At 41.8% G+C, this 15,064-nt stretch overlaps 1 protein-coding gene across 2 annotated transcripts in view; it reads right to left on the bottom strand.

Annotated features, from left to right (window-relative positions):
- Positions 1 to 673: 673 nt before the first annotated feature.
- Positions 674 to 15,064, bottom strand: part of UGGT1 (UDP-glucose glycoprotein glucosyltransferase 1) — a 120,919-nt gene continuing 106,528 nt past the window's right edge. For both annotated transcript variants that reach the window (XM_027082492.1, XM_027082491.1), the window contains 6 exons: positions 14,154 to 14,336; positions 12,880 to 13,040; positions 11,715 to 11,829; positions 7,307 to 7,423; positions 6,692 to 6,860; positions 674 to 4,970 (listed from right to left, as the gene is read on the bottom strand). In XM_027082492.1, coding sequence (XP_026938293.1) covers positions 4,945 to 4,970; positions 6,692 to 6,860; positions 7,307 to 7,423; positions 11,715 to 11,829; positions 12,880 to 13,040; positions 14,154 to 14,336 — 771 coding nt within the window. In that variant the 3' untranslated portion in view covers positions 674 to 4,944. The remainder of the gene's footprint in view (positions 4,971 to 6,691; positions 6,861 to 7,306; positions 7,424 to 11,714; positions 11,830 to 12,879; positions 13,041 to 14,153; positions 14,337 to 15,064) is intronic.

The following is a 15,064-nucleotide window of genomic DNA, read 5'->3' on the forward strand; positions in this document are numbered from 1 at the left end:
GCACCTCGCTCCTGGCCATGACTCCAGCCCCAGAGGTTCACTTGCAGCTCCTTAAATGAGATACACCAGCTCTCCAACCTCACCGTATCCCCCCTCCCTCATTCTACATAGATAGCGCCTACTGATTCCCCAAACTTGAGTTTAAGCATCCTCTCCTTGTAGAAGCTTTTCCTGACCACCAAACCCCTCCTTCCCTCCTCCACCGTAGGTGCCCTCTGTCATGTTCTCACAGCCACAAGGTCCCTCTGCCCAACCTCCACCTCTGCAAGCGCTCCCATTACACCAGCTTGCGGTGTCCAGTGAGCACCTGAATGGCGGGAACCGTAATCTTCAACCTTAAATCCAGCCCCAGCGTAGGAGCTCAGAGAATTTGCAAAATGAACAAAGTCCATGCCATCCTTCCTGTTACGGTTAGTGCTTCTGGGGCAGCTTGCCTGCCAGATCCTGCCTGGGGCAGTCCCCCAAACTTGGGGACCTCGGAAGAGGCCTGGGTGCTCCCCTGAGAATCTAGAGAATTGGCTGCACCTGGACCTAGCTCCTCAGCAGACAAGGCGTTCGGGTAAAGCTCTTCCTCCTGTCCAGGCCTGCTGCTTCTGTCAGATGGAGGGATGGAATTTCGAGCTCTAACGACTTACCTTTCCTAAGCATAAAAGCTGAATGACGGACCAGACGGTTTTAAACAAGAGAAGGAAAAGTTTATTGTGTTGAGCAGACCTTATCTTCATTACAGTACCAGGAAATTCATTCTCAATCCATTTCAGGCGCAGAGGGCTCTGTAGACGTTTACTGTCCCAGTGCTTGTTCCCGAGCAAGGGGCAGCACCTGGACCTTTGCTGCATTTAATGGAACAGGATTACAGTAAAATAGAAGAGTTACAAAGGTTTTTTTTGTTTTTTTTTTAAGTACAGTTTCTTTAAAAATTCTAATATTTTTCTTTGTTTTTTCCATGTTTACCTTATTATTAGCAAAAACAACTGGTTGGAAACCACCGTACTTGATAATCTTTTCTCAAATTGCTGACCTTAGGTTAATGTATTTTGCCATTTTTATTGAGAAGAGGAATTACGTCCATTTCTCTGGAAATCTAAAAGGTGACACGTAAGGCAATGCATAAATTACAGGTGGGATGAAGGCCTTGCCTCAAACCCTAACTTGTGTCCTACTTACATCTGCCGCATTTGGCCTCTGTGTTGCTAGGTGATTGGAAAAGACTCAGGAGATGGCCTCACTTTCGGACTGCTTCTGGGGAGCATGCAGGTGCCTGAAGCTGATTTCGTGGTTTGTTTTTATAAGCTGTCAGCACTCAGTGACACCCTGAGAGAGATCCTCTACTCAGTGCCCTGACTCACCGCCACCCAGAAGCTTCATTTCTGTATTAGATTGAGAGATCAAAGACCAAATAATGAAAGAGAAATTGGTATCCTCCAGATACTCTGAAGTACCAACAAAGACCTGAGTTAATGACGTCGAATTTGTGGAATTCAGTCAGGTTACTACCAAAGTCCTAATAAAGATCCTTCCTCACTGTAGCAAGACTGGGAAAATAGGAATTTAAATTACAAAGGTTATCCCACCAGACTAGACACAAAACAGCAATATTCAAGCTGATTAACCCTTATCATCCCACAAAAGTGTCCCCATAAAAATCAAATGCTTAAAAAACTATTAAAATTACACAATGGAATATATTTAAATAACTTTGCACACAACACACCCTGCATTCACTGTTACCAAGAGAAAGCTTCACCAAAACACTTCCACTTCCATGATATTGATACCACAGCACGAACATTTTACTCAGAAAAATGCACGAGATGTCCTCTTGAAACTCTTGAGTTGAATTATTTCTTTTAATCATCCATGACAGTTTCAGGAAAAAAAGAAAACTGCTTTCAAGTAGCCAAATTTACTCCCAAGGGGGTGTCGGGGAGGAGGAACCACCTTATGCTCGCTGCTGTGAGGGCGGGGTCTGACCCGTTCCAAGTTACGAGGTCAGTAAAGTGGAATTCCCAGCCGAAGGAAACTGGGATTTTCATTTCCCTTCCAGTCTCTTCTGGAAACCGCACTGCTGTCCCTGGCCGTCAGCCCCTTCACTCAGTAATCCTGCAACCAGACAGACGTTGTTCGTTCCATCAGACCTTTCACAAGGCTCATGATATGAGGGCGTGAGGACAGCAGAGTCGATTAAGCTCCCTTCTTGGAAAGTACTACCTGATTTTCATGAAACCTTTGCTCCCCGCCGCCCCCCGAGCTGAGCTCACACAGTGCGTGGGCCTACCAGGTGCGCGTGTGCTTGGCAGGCAGGCCAACAGCTCTACGTTTCAATCTGAAGTGCCACTTTGACAGCTTCGGCACTCCCTCAGCCGTGCGGAAAACTGCCGCACCAGCGCTCTCAGCGGGGCAAGTATTCAGGACGCTTTTAAACGAAACACAGGCACGTCCCCGCAGCTCCGAGAGCAGGCCGCGTGCACCCGTTCTGACCTCCGTCAAACACCACTGTTTGCAAGACATAAAAACCCACACTGTTGCGTGTCGTTCTGATGTGTCACATTATGTCACATTGCTCTGGCACTGATTCAGAAAGAAAAAGTTTCCACTGTGGCATGATGAAGGGGGAAAAAGTCCATTATGTATGAAAAGATGGTTGAGAACAACGTACTGTGACTAGCTTCCAGAAGCTTGCACTTCTCGGTAAAATCAGTTCATGTTTCTTGTGAAAAATCTCTCCTATCTTTCCCGTCACAATTTGCTTTCATACGGTAGAGAGAACAGACAAAGCTGACCAAGACCAAATTTTAGTGGCGGTATCATTTCCCAGGGCGCTAGAGGTTCGTTTTGCAAGTTGCTCATGCCACGCGAACCAAGATATTCCTGGCATGAGGAGGAGGACCCTAGGCCGTTTCAGAAGCAAGCGGGGTCTCGCATGTTTAGATTCAACTGTTAGTAAGACGTAAATTTAGGGTGGTGACAAATAAGGGGCAACGAGGACACACACACACTACACAGAGAACAAATTTCACCTTCCTCATGAACGATACACGTTAAGAGCCCAGGCAGAAAGACGTGGAAAGGTGGCCTATTCCATGTCCCGAGGGAACCAGCGTTTAGAAAGCACATCCCAGTGACTTTTGTTATTTCCCGCTCAACCTCCCAGTAAATGAAGTGGGAAAACGCACAACTGCGCCCGTGGTTGTAGACAGAAGTGGCGGCGGCAGCGGCAGCCTCTCTGAAGGCTTAATTAACCCTCAGATGGACCTGAGTGAATGTTTTCCACTCTCATTGATTCTATCCCTTTAGCTGCTCTGACCAGGGGAGGAGCAGCGTGGGGGGAACTCACGCTAGAGCCTTTGTCAACAGCGACACCTCTGAGGGACCTTTGCAGTCTTGGATCGATTTATCTAAAAATCTTTCGGGCTCCCTCCTCCCCAGTTTTTTAATGGACCTACAAAAGCACGCTCAAAAGCTCCCTAGGACTAAGAGACTCCCGAGCTAACCTTGGCGTGTGAATATGGAAAAAATTAATTCCTCGATATTTGTCCTAAGACTTTGGAAGGAGGCACAGTCCACGGAGTGCTCTGCTGCTGTGCCCTGCAGCCTGGGCAGCCAGGGGGCAGGACCTGCAGCCTTACAGCCACGCAGGCCGACAGCACCCGCAAGACTCCTCGTGGGCGCCTCCCGGCTCTGCCCACCCAGCAGGAAAGGCTGCCGCGGAAGCGCCCTTCTGGGCTGCTGAAGTGAAGACACGAAAAGCCATGACCAAAGGGCCAAACCTGCTTCAAGATGCAACTCTGTGGAGTCAGAACGGGTGCAACACTGGCAATTTCTGCAAGTCAAAGGCAGCCCACCGCACTAAACTAAAAGGAATACAGAACAGTGTATAGAGAAAAGTGAATTACACAAGCAGAATCTCTCCCGATCTCGGATCTGGGAGTCTTCCGTAGAGAAAAGCCAAAGCCAACTTCCCTGGGTCTGAGAGACGAAAATCCTGCGGAGAAGAAGAGGGTATATGATGCGGTGACCGTCCTGAGGGAGCCCTGAGCCCTTCAGGATGGATCACTACAGGGGCTTACTATGGCTGTATCCAGTAAGGAAATAACAGGCTTCTTTTTTAAGAAAGTGGGAAGAGAAAAGCAAAGACTTTCACAACTTAAAAAACTGCTTATAAAACAATTACTTAAAACGTTCACTGGGGCTGGGTGGAGAATAAGGACAACGTCTTCATTTCCAATTAGTCACAACGGTGCCGACGGTCTATAAAAGAGGACGGCCGATCTCCGGTCCCCCTCGCCCTCACCCCAGCGTTCCAGAGCCTCCTACTCCTGACATTTTCCCTACCCTCAGCCCAACCCACCCCCATCCTAACCCCAAATTAACCTGCCCCGAGCCGAGCCTGAAGACACATGATTGTTGGTTGGGTTTCAATTTGACAGTGAACCTGATGCTGGGGAAGGGCACAGGGGAACGCTGGCGCAAACCCCGAGGTGCGCAGACCTTGGGCAAAGCTTCTGATGGCTGATGTGGGCAGCACCTGCCCTGCGGCCCAGGCTGCAGACTGAGCTCCGCTGCCCGTAGGCTGAGGTAAGGAAGGACACGGTGGCTCTGGCTGGTGGCTTCCCGAGACACTGTGGCACGTGTGGGCTCCTGGGTGTGAGCACCACAGGGCTCGTTTTCTTCCAGTTGCCTCTGCCGTCTTCCCCTCTGGTTAGAAGCCTGCTCTTTATAGAGTCCCCCAGAGATCAGCCCCTTGTCTTCCTCTGAGGTATGAATCCAGTGGAGCCTTGACTCCAGAGATCCAGAGCCGCCAGCGTGCAGGAGTCAGAATGAACGGTGCGGCACACCTGCCCAGCCAGTTCATCAGCAGTTGTATAGACAGATTGGAAAAAACTAGCATTTAATATAAAAAGTGTTCTTCAAATGGTGTAATTCCCTATCCTCCTCTGGAGATCATAATTCTTCATGTTTCTGAGGTCCTACGGAAAAGGAGAACGATTGAAAAGAAAAGGAATTATTGTCAAGTTATAAAAGTACAGACTAGGGACTTCCCTGGTGGTCCAGGGGTGAAGAATCCGCCTTCCAACGCAGGGGACGCGGGTTCGCTCCCTGGTCGGGGAACTAAGATCCCACACGCCACGGGGCAACTAAGGCTGCGCGCCTGAGCCAGCGTGCCACCAACTACAGAGCCCATGTGCCCTGGAGCCTACGTGTCACAACTAAGAGCCCACAGGCTGAAATGAAAGATCCCGAGTGTTGCAACGAAGACCCGACACAGCCAAAAAAAAAAAGTACAGCCTAGGCATTTTCTGGTACGAAACCTATTATTTGTGCCCCTACCTCTGCTGTATCTCTCTTTTTAAATTTTTAGGAGCTTTGGTTTAGTGTGTTTGTGTTATATTTTGAAAGCAAAAACAAAGTAAAAAAGACATTTTTATCTTTAAGAACATGGAAACTACCTGCATACCCCTAACTCCATCTAAATATTGTTTTCACAAGTACGATATTTACTTCTAGGAAAAATGCACATATTTTTAGTCAGGAGTCTTCTTTTTTCACTTAATAACATATAAACACTTCCTATGTAGCAGTGTAGCTCATTTACTATTTTCTATTTTTGGGTGTTTAAAACTGTTTTTTAATGCCTTTGGTTTACAAGTAATAATAAAATAAATTTCTCCATGTACATAACTTTCTTCTTGCATTGAATTATTTCTTTCAAGGTAAATTCTCGAGAGAGAAAGTACTGAGGATATAAGCACTTTAATGGCTCCTGACGATCGACTGCCTGCCCTCTAACAAGGATTGTTCTAGTGCACAAAGCTTCAGCAAGGTTCACCCACAACAGGTTCATCACCATCTCCCCCAACAAATGGCATTATCAATATGTACGCTTTTTTCTATGTAGCATGTATTAATGATAGATTCCTTTAATTTGATTTTTGTTTCCTCAAATTCATTTATATTTCTGTTTTCCTCTTATTTAAACAGTATGTCTACATTCTTTGCCATTTATCTACGGAAATTCTTGAGGTTTTACTCATGAACTTAATTATTTTTATGGTGAATATCCAACCTTTTAGCTGTGATTTTAATATCATGCCATAGTCTTCAGAATCACTCAAGATCCATGTTCTATAATTTTTTTGAGAATTCGTTTTGAGCTGAATACATTAAAATCCAGAGCCCAGCTTATTAATGGGTTTACAAAAGGTCACTTTTGTATTCTAATGATTTTTTTAGATTGGCTACCATCCGAGATGTACATACAGTAGGGAAAACATTATATGAAGATTTAGTCCTCAGAATACTTTTTTCAAATCAATACGTTCTCTGTCTTGACCCTAAATGTGTTCATTCACTAGGAATCTGACAAGAGGTCCCCCAAATAATGGCAGGTTTGGCTTATGTATCACAAAACTCATGAACCTAAATAACAATAATCACAATGAAAGCAGTCTTTCTTCAAAAAAGAAAGAAAGAGAAAGAAAGAAGGAAAAAAGGGCAGCAATTGCATTAATAAATACTGTTTAGAACCCAACTGAATAAGGAAAGTGAACAATATACACTAGCAGATGTCAGGATGGAAAGATTACATAACTGTTTCTTCTAGTCCTTTTATTCCTTATTCTGCTTTTGCAACAAACAGAAATTAGACAGGCCAAGAAGTACTTGCCTAAAGCCAAGAGGCTGTACGTACCTTCCCGGCTCGGTTCTTGTGCCGGTGTGTCTTTATGAAGTGCTCCCGATTCCTTCTCCTCCTGAAAGCGTGTCTGTAGCTGTTTGATCTCCTGATCATAGTCCTGCCACTCTGGGACAATTCGAACAGCGGCCTCCAGCTTGGGCTCTTTGGTCATTGGATTATTACACTGTGAAAACCAAAATAACACACTTCAACTGAGCTGAAGGAAGGGTATGTTACACAGAATTCAAAGGTGTTTCTGTTCTTGGGTTACGGGTCCTTACTGGACAAAGAGAACAATACTGAGGAAGCAAACCATATTAGCAGAAGCAGTGTGGTAGTGAGTGGGCCGTACAAAGCTTCCGCAAAGAAGTTGTGGAGCGCTACTGGAAGGCAGGAAAAGAAACACTGGAAACATTACAAGGCACAGAGTGATCTGGAAGATCAGTGGTAACTTCACCAATTCTAAGTAGTGAAAACAACCCCATCACACACTGGAGGATTTGGCTTCCTGCTGAGGTTGCTGTAAGAAGTTCTGCAGTCCCTGAACTACACAGTTAAAGAGAATGACTAAATTATCTAGTCATCCATCAGACAGGACTAAGATGCAGAAAAGAGCCACCGACAACTTACCAAATCAATTGTTTTTGCCCTTTTCTTAGAGGCATCGTCACACCATGTTTCACACCAAAGCCATTCTTGAGGGAGGGATTTAATTGGCACCTGGTGGATCATGTTATTGGGCAAATCCTGTTCGGAAGAGAAGATAAAACACAACAATCTAAAGTTCTAGGGTAATAAACAACAAGGTCCTACTGCAGAGCAGAGGGAAGTATAGTCAATATCCTGTGATAAACCATAATGGAAAAGAATATGAAAAAGAAAAAATATACATATGTGTAACTGAATCACTTTGCATTACAGCAGAAATTAACACCACGTTGTAAATCAACTATACTTCAATAGAATATAAAAGAAAATGTTTAGAAATAAAGTCCTAGGGGAAATTTAAATAAATGCACAGCGAATTAGCTGTTCATTACATATCACATGTCAATCACAAATTTTTAAAACAGAAAAGAGTCCGTACCAAAAACCTTAGAGAAACTAAAATATTTATTTCCGGTGTTTTTAAAAACCACAAAGTTTAGAGGATCCATAAAACATCTACCCACAATAAGCATCTGAAAAACTTTAGCTTAAAACTCACAAACAGCCTGCACCTAGATTCCCTCCATGAGGGCAATTCTAAGAAAAACACTACTGCCTTCTAAAAGCCAATTAAGCATCGAGTGTGGCTCTTGTACTTCAAGGGTTTGCTTCAATTAAGGAAGCTCTGAATCCACCTTGTCTGCTAAGGCTTGATCCCAAGTAGATGAAGCCCACATGTTTTCTAGCCAGCTGTACTCTATGCTTTGAAGCTTTTCTCTCAGGAAAACTTGTGCGTTTGACACAATAAAACGTTCCATTGTCCAAAGACACAAACAACCAATACGATCCGATAATTTCACTTCTGGGTATATACACAAAAGAACTGAAAGCAGAGACTCAAACGGATACTTGTACGCCGATGTTCACAGAGGCATTCTTCACAAGTCAAAAGATGGAAATAAGCCAAATGTCCATCAACAGATGAATATCCAAACAAAATGTATATACATACAATGAAATATTATTTGATCTTAACAGGAAGAAAAGTTAGGTACATGCTACAGCATGGAGGAATCTTGAAAACATTATGCTAAGTGAAATAAAACAAACACAAAAGGAAAAATATTGTGTGATTCCAAAAGTACCTGGAATAAGCAAATGCATACTGACAGAAAATAGAATAGAGGTTACCAGGGGCTGGGGGCAGGAGGAAAGGGAAGTTAACTGTTTAATGGGTACAGAGTTTCTGTTTGGGATGATGAAACAGTTCTGGAGATGGACAGCTGCACATTGTAAATGTACTTAATCCCACTGAACATTTAAAAATAGTTAAAATGGTAAATTTTACCGCAGTAAAAGATAATCAAGGTAAAATACAGCTACTTTCGGACAACAAAAACTGAATTTGTTACTAGTGAACACTAAGTAAAGGACCACCTTCAGGCAGAAGGAAAATGATCCAATATGGAAGCCCAGAAATGCAGGGGAGAATGCAGAGTAACCCAAAGGGTAACTATGTTAGTTCAAATTTAAATAGATACTGACTGTATTAAACAAGAAGAATAACTTCTTCTGGGGTTTAAAATATAGACAGATCTAAAATACATGGCAACATAGTATTTAGGTTGAGATAAGGATAAATGGAGTAATGAGTTCTAAGACAATGACACTCAAAATGTAGTCTGTGGACTGGCAGCACAGAGTTTGCTAGGAATGCAGATTCTAAGGCCCAACCATATACCTACTGAATCAGCCTGTGGGGGATGGGGCCCAGGGCTTAAGGCTTTAATAAGTTCTTCAGGTGATTTTTTTTTATATATGCTAAAATTTGAGAAGAACTGTTCTGATGTTTTTGCACTGTCTGGTAGATGAGTAAAATACACTAATTAACATTAGCCTTTGCAAAGTCAGAAATGCATACTGTAATCTCTAGGCTAATCATTAAAAAATTACTTTAAGTGTATAGTTTAATAGAGGGAAAATGGAATTATGAAAAAATCCTCAATCAATCTGAAAGAAACTGACAGGAGAAAAAAGAAATACAGGACATATGGAATAAGCAGGACTATGGAGAAGCCAAACTTGCTGGTGATTACATTAACTATAAACGGACTAAAGTTCAAATTAAATGACTGTCACAACCACATGAAAAAACAAACCAATATAAGCTATTTATAAGAAACAGAACTAAAACGTAAGGATAAAGAATGATTGAGGGGCTTCCCTGGTGGCGCAGTGGTTGAGAGTCTGCCTGCTGACGCAGGGGACACGGGTTCGTGCACCAGTCCGGGAGGATCCCACATGCTGCGAAGCAGCTGGGCCCGTGGGCCATAGTCGATGAGCCTGCACGTCCGGAGCCTGTGCTCCGCAACAGGAGAGGCCACAACAGTGAGAGGCCCGCATACCACAAAAAAAAAAAAAAAAAAAAAAGAATGATTGAGAACAGAAGGATAAAAAAATATACCATGTAACACTAACTAAAAGGAAAACCAGCGTAGCTGCACTAATACTAGATGAAGCACACTTTAAGCCCCTGCCCAAAAAGCATTAACAGAGATAATAAAAGGTTAATTTGTCAGACATATATATGACTTCTAAGTTTTTAGGCACTGAATGATACAGTCTCTAAGCACATCAAGCAAAATTTGACAAAACCAAAGACAAGAAAGATTTCACAACATGGAAAGAGATTTTAGCACAATTCTCTCAGTAACTAATAGAAAAACACACAGACAAAACACACACAACAACATACCACTAAACCTCACCTAATGGACATACACAGAAAAACATTACACCTAACATCTGCAGAATATGAAACCAGTTGAAATGTTTACCAAAACTGATATCTGGGTCAGCTCAACAAGCAAAGCTCAACAAACTTCAAATGGCTGAGATCATACACAATACTTTCTCAGACTAGAGCAACTGGGCTAGAACAAAAAAAAACCCTGGAAAATCTCCATGTACATAGTGAAAGAAACAAGAGGGGAATTAAAATATCTATTAATGAAGGCAGTAATGGAGGAACTGAGAAACACAAAAGACATATAGAAAACAAGTAGGAAATTGGCAGATGTAAATCCTACCACACTAATAATTACATTACATGTAAAGGGATTAAACTCTCTAACTGAAAGCCACATGGGCTGCCAGCTCACATCTAACAATTTAACAGATTAACAGTAAGTATTACTCAAAATTACATAGAGCATCAGGAATTCTTACACTGCTGATGGGAGTATAAATCAGAACTACTTTGGAAAACTGTTTGGAATTATCTAGTAAAGATAAAGATGGACCAATCTGATGACCCAGCAATTCAACTTGTAGTTGTACACACAATTGAAAGACGTATACATGTGCATAAACGATGATCACAGCAGCATTATTTGTAGAAGACAAAAATGGAAAACAACCCAAATGTACAATAAACAAAACATGTATACCACTTCACACAACAATACGGATGAATCTCACTAACATAACATTAAGCAGAAGAAGTTAGACTCAAAAGAGTACATCTTGTATAATCCCACTGAGACAGGCAGAAAAAAACAGGTAAAACTATAGTGTTTAAGGATACATGTGTAAGTAGTAATTCAATACAGAAAAGCAATGGAGAGATTACCACAAAAGTCAGGATGCTGGATACTTCCGTTAAAGAGGGTGGCTTCTGGGATGCTAGTAATGTCGTATTTCTAAAACCGGGTGGTAGTACATGGGCATGTGCTTTGTGTAATTCACTGATGCATATGAATATGCAAATATTTATAAATTTTTGTTTTGTACACTCACGTTTCTTTATGGGTGCTATCTATCACAAATGCTTAAAAATGTTTAAGGCAGACTTAAGCAAAACAAAATATGTGAAACTATGTATCTAAAACGCAAACTATAATCTCACCTCTAAAAAATGTTTAGCATTAATAAACAGTGACTCATCCAAACTTCTTAAAAAACACCATGGTTGCTGATATGGGAAAAAATGGGAAATTACGATACTATATTCTATGCTGTGAATCCTGAGCTAGTTAGTTCCTAAAGAAGAGAAATACACTGACCCTAGTAGGCAGAGAAACAAATTGATCAGATTAGCTGGGTACAAAACGAAAAGATAAGGTAATGGTTCTGAGTGGCAGTGTCCTCCTTCTATCTCCCTCCCCAAACCAACCTCAGGCCCGTGACATTTTTCACCATTATGTCCTCTCTTGAGGACAGATAAAAATGTCACACACACACACACACACACACACACACAAATTCCTTTCCATGAAGACACAGAACACTGTCCCAACAGAGAAGTGAGAAGCAAATACTACACTTCATTTTCCGACACAACATTGTATACCCATCACTGAAACGGTTAACCAAAAAAATGGCCACTTACTTGATCGAGATTTGAAAGGCTGTTAGGATCCTGACTCAGACCTTGGTACTGTCCCCTGAGTCTGTCACCAGCAGCTATTTTCCTAAACTTCTTCAGATCCACGACATACAATGCACTGGACAGAGAAAATCCATTTGTTATAACCATGGATTATCGCAGGAAAAGTAACCACACTGATTAATGGAACAGATCACTAGGCAAACATTCTGGCTTCTCTTTGAAAAGGTAAGCTGAGGTCTACAGTGGAGCTCAGAGTCAGTCTGTGCTACTTCAAAGATGGCTAAGGAAGTTATCACAAAATCCATATTCTGGTACCACGAGCTCACTTTGTCACTGTTCTTTAAGTAACTGCCTTCCAAAGGAAATCATCTCTGACAAAAGATTCCTAGCAAATGTCAGCAGATTTGGTAATAAAGACTGATAACCATTAGTTGAAGATATCCTGATGATGTCTTAAATGTTATAGGACAAGAAAAAACACCCAAATGTTACAGTTCTTTTGGACCAAGAACATAAAGTACAATACTGAAATCACCACACCCCAACATTTATCTCTACACATGCTGCTTCCTACATATCCCCCTACTCTCCAAATCACACTCTGCCCAGAGAAGATAATGTAGAAAAGCAACAAATGCCCAACAGATACATTCACTGTTTAACCTAGGAGTTCTAGGAATTTGTCCTACAGATATACTTGAAATATACACAATTATGTATTTAATTATTCACTACAACATTGTACGTCATAGGGAGACCATAAATAATATATATACTGGAATAATATGTTGATGTAAAAAGGAAAAAGGTCTCTCTCCACATGTGGATATAAAGTCTACTAGAGACATCAAGTGAAAAAAGCAAGGCACAAAACTATAAATAGGATAGTATATATTTTGTGTAAAAAAGAAGTCACAGTTGTTTACCTAAGAATTAAGAAAGTCTGGAAGGACACACAGTAAATTAATAGAGGATTTTATCTGTTGTGGGAATGGGAACTGGGAAGAAGGGAGACAGAATGGGGAAGATTTCTTTTCACTGTGTATTGTTTATAATTTTTATTTCTGAACCACATTAATGTATTACCTATTCACAACTTTAAACATACAAAATTACTTTTAAAGAACATCAAACAACAGCATTAGAAGCACTCCTTCTTTGGCACCTGATATGATACTTCCGCCCAGATAAGTGACTGGCCCAGTAGCCTGACTTCCAGAACCTGTAGCCGTCCATCTCCCTGCGGCTGTCACAGAAAGGAGTGTAACCATAGGGAGCACCGTCCAAACTGAAATCTCGCAGCTCTTTCAAATCTGTTCGCACAATCTGAAGAAGAGAGGATCACAGTCATCTGTTAAACAACCATGCAGACAGCAGGGTCCAGGAGATACGGCGGGGAGCTCAGCGCTCAGCGGCACAGGCAGGAGACCCAGCTCGAGCCTCGCTTCCTCCGCTGATTAGGCTGACCGCCCTCACTAGCATGTCAAGACGCTTAGCCTGGTGCTTGGCACAGAGTATTTCCAAGCATTCAAAAAAAAAAAAAAGCAGAAATAAAACAAATTAATAATTGATACATTGCACAGCCTCTCTGTGACTCAGTTTCCTCATCTAAAATGGAGATCTCCCAGGGTTGTTGGGAGGATTACATGAACTAACGGGGAATGATGGGGAATGACGCCTGGCACACAGTAAGTGCTCAGCAAGGATTAAGTGTGATTATATTAGAACTAGGAAAGCGTGCTTCAGGTTGAGCCAGTTGCGATATAAGTGAGCCAGAGGGGGCAGAATTCCCAAGAGCTGGATGAAGCTTTGTCCAAATGACTTGCACACATTACATCACTTCCATTCAGATGAGGAACTCAGGTTTCAGCCAGCTCAGGATAAGGAGAAAGGCTGTAGGGTAGAGGTACATTTACACTTTTTGAGTTTGTATGCTCTAAAATTTCTAAAATTAGAAATCTTAATTTTCTAAAATTAAGTGTGTTCCTTTTAATTAAGTCAAATCTTGACAGCAGGATGACCTTCTGAAGAGTTCCACATTATCAAGGCCACCTACTTGCACTTCCTCTCGCTTACCCTTGTCAATAACTTCTAGCTTTTGAGCAAATAATTGGAGATGATGGCAAGCACTGTGCTAAACTGATGTATTTTCCAATTGTTAGTTTGTACGTTAAATGAACTAAATTTAAGATACAAAACTGCATACACAATGCAATCACAACCGTGTAAAAGAGGCAATAGGGACAAAGATGAAAAGGAGATATGTCGAATACAAATTTTAAAAGTGATCACATCTGGGTGATACATTTCCATATACTCTAAATAATGTAAACTAAGCATGTATTTTTCCATAATTGGAAAGATAAAATCATTTAAAAAAGGAAAGGAAGTCCAATGCCTTTAATACAAACTGCTGAAGCGCAGTCGCTAAGAGCTTACCTGATCGGCATCCACAAACAGGAACTTGTCAACAACCAGCGGGAAGAGCACATCCAGGAAGAGGATCTTGTAACCCCAGATGATGCGCTGCTTCTCAGTCTGCTGATGAAGCCACCGGGGCCATTTGTACTGAACAAGCTCATACTGAAAATTGTATTTGTTTGCCATGTAAGGTATAAACTCCTATTTTGAGATACAGGGAACAACAATCATTTACTTTGATTAAGAAAAACAAGTAAGTCAACCAAGCACGATCATGGCACAAGTAAAACACATTTACCCTATCAGTGGTCTAACGAAGAAACGTGACCCTGACTCACTCGTGACTACATAAAAGAATACATATAAACTTTTGTCAAATCCCCATTTTTTATGGCTTCTAATCACCACATGAGATGACAGAAATCTTTAAGTGAAGGCTTTTAGATAATTAATTTGTGTCTGTGTGTCTGTGTGTTTAAGGGAAATGGACTTTATCTGTCGAAACTTGACTTCAGTAGAACATTTTTTTGAGCTTGATTTTAAGCCCTTCTCACCACTAGGTCTAGCCCGGGGAATGACACAGCAAACCCAAGTACTCTGAACAAGGTTGCTGCCGTTAAGTCTTTCAGATTCTACATGTAAGTACTTTCAGGGGACCAGAAGTGCATCGCTTCTCTCGGAGAGATATTACTGAGTCCATTAAAAGCTGCTTGAAGAACAACAACAACAAAGATGCACATAAATCAATTTCGATGACAAATACTAACTGATACAAAGCGGAAAGCTTTCCAAGCGTGTTTTTGTTTTGCACAGGTGATCCTTTACTTCCACAGGTCACTGGGTAGTTGTTCATGACAGAACTAACCATCCTTCTCACTGGAAACCTGTACTGTGCTTTCTAATTAAGCAAGGGCATGCGCGCTCAGAGG

The sequence above is a fragment of the Aethalodelphis obliquidens genome, unplaced genomic scaffold (assembly GCF_003676395.1).
Source record: "Aethalodelphis obliquidens isolate GAN/ISIS:26980383/991018 unplaced genomic scaffold, ASM367639v1 scaffold47, whole genome shotgun sequence".
In the NCBI taxonomy this organism is placed as follows: Eukaryota; Metazoa; Chordata; class Mammalia; order Artiodactyla; family Delphinidae; genus Aethalodelphis; species Aethalodelphis obliquidens.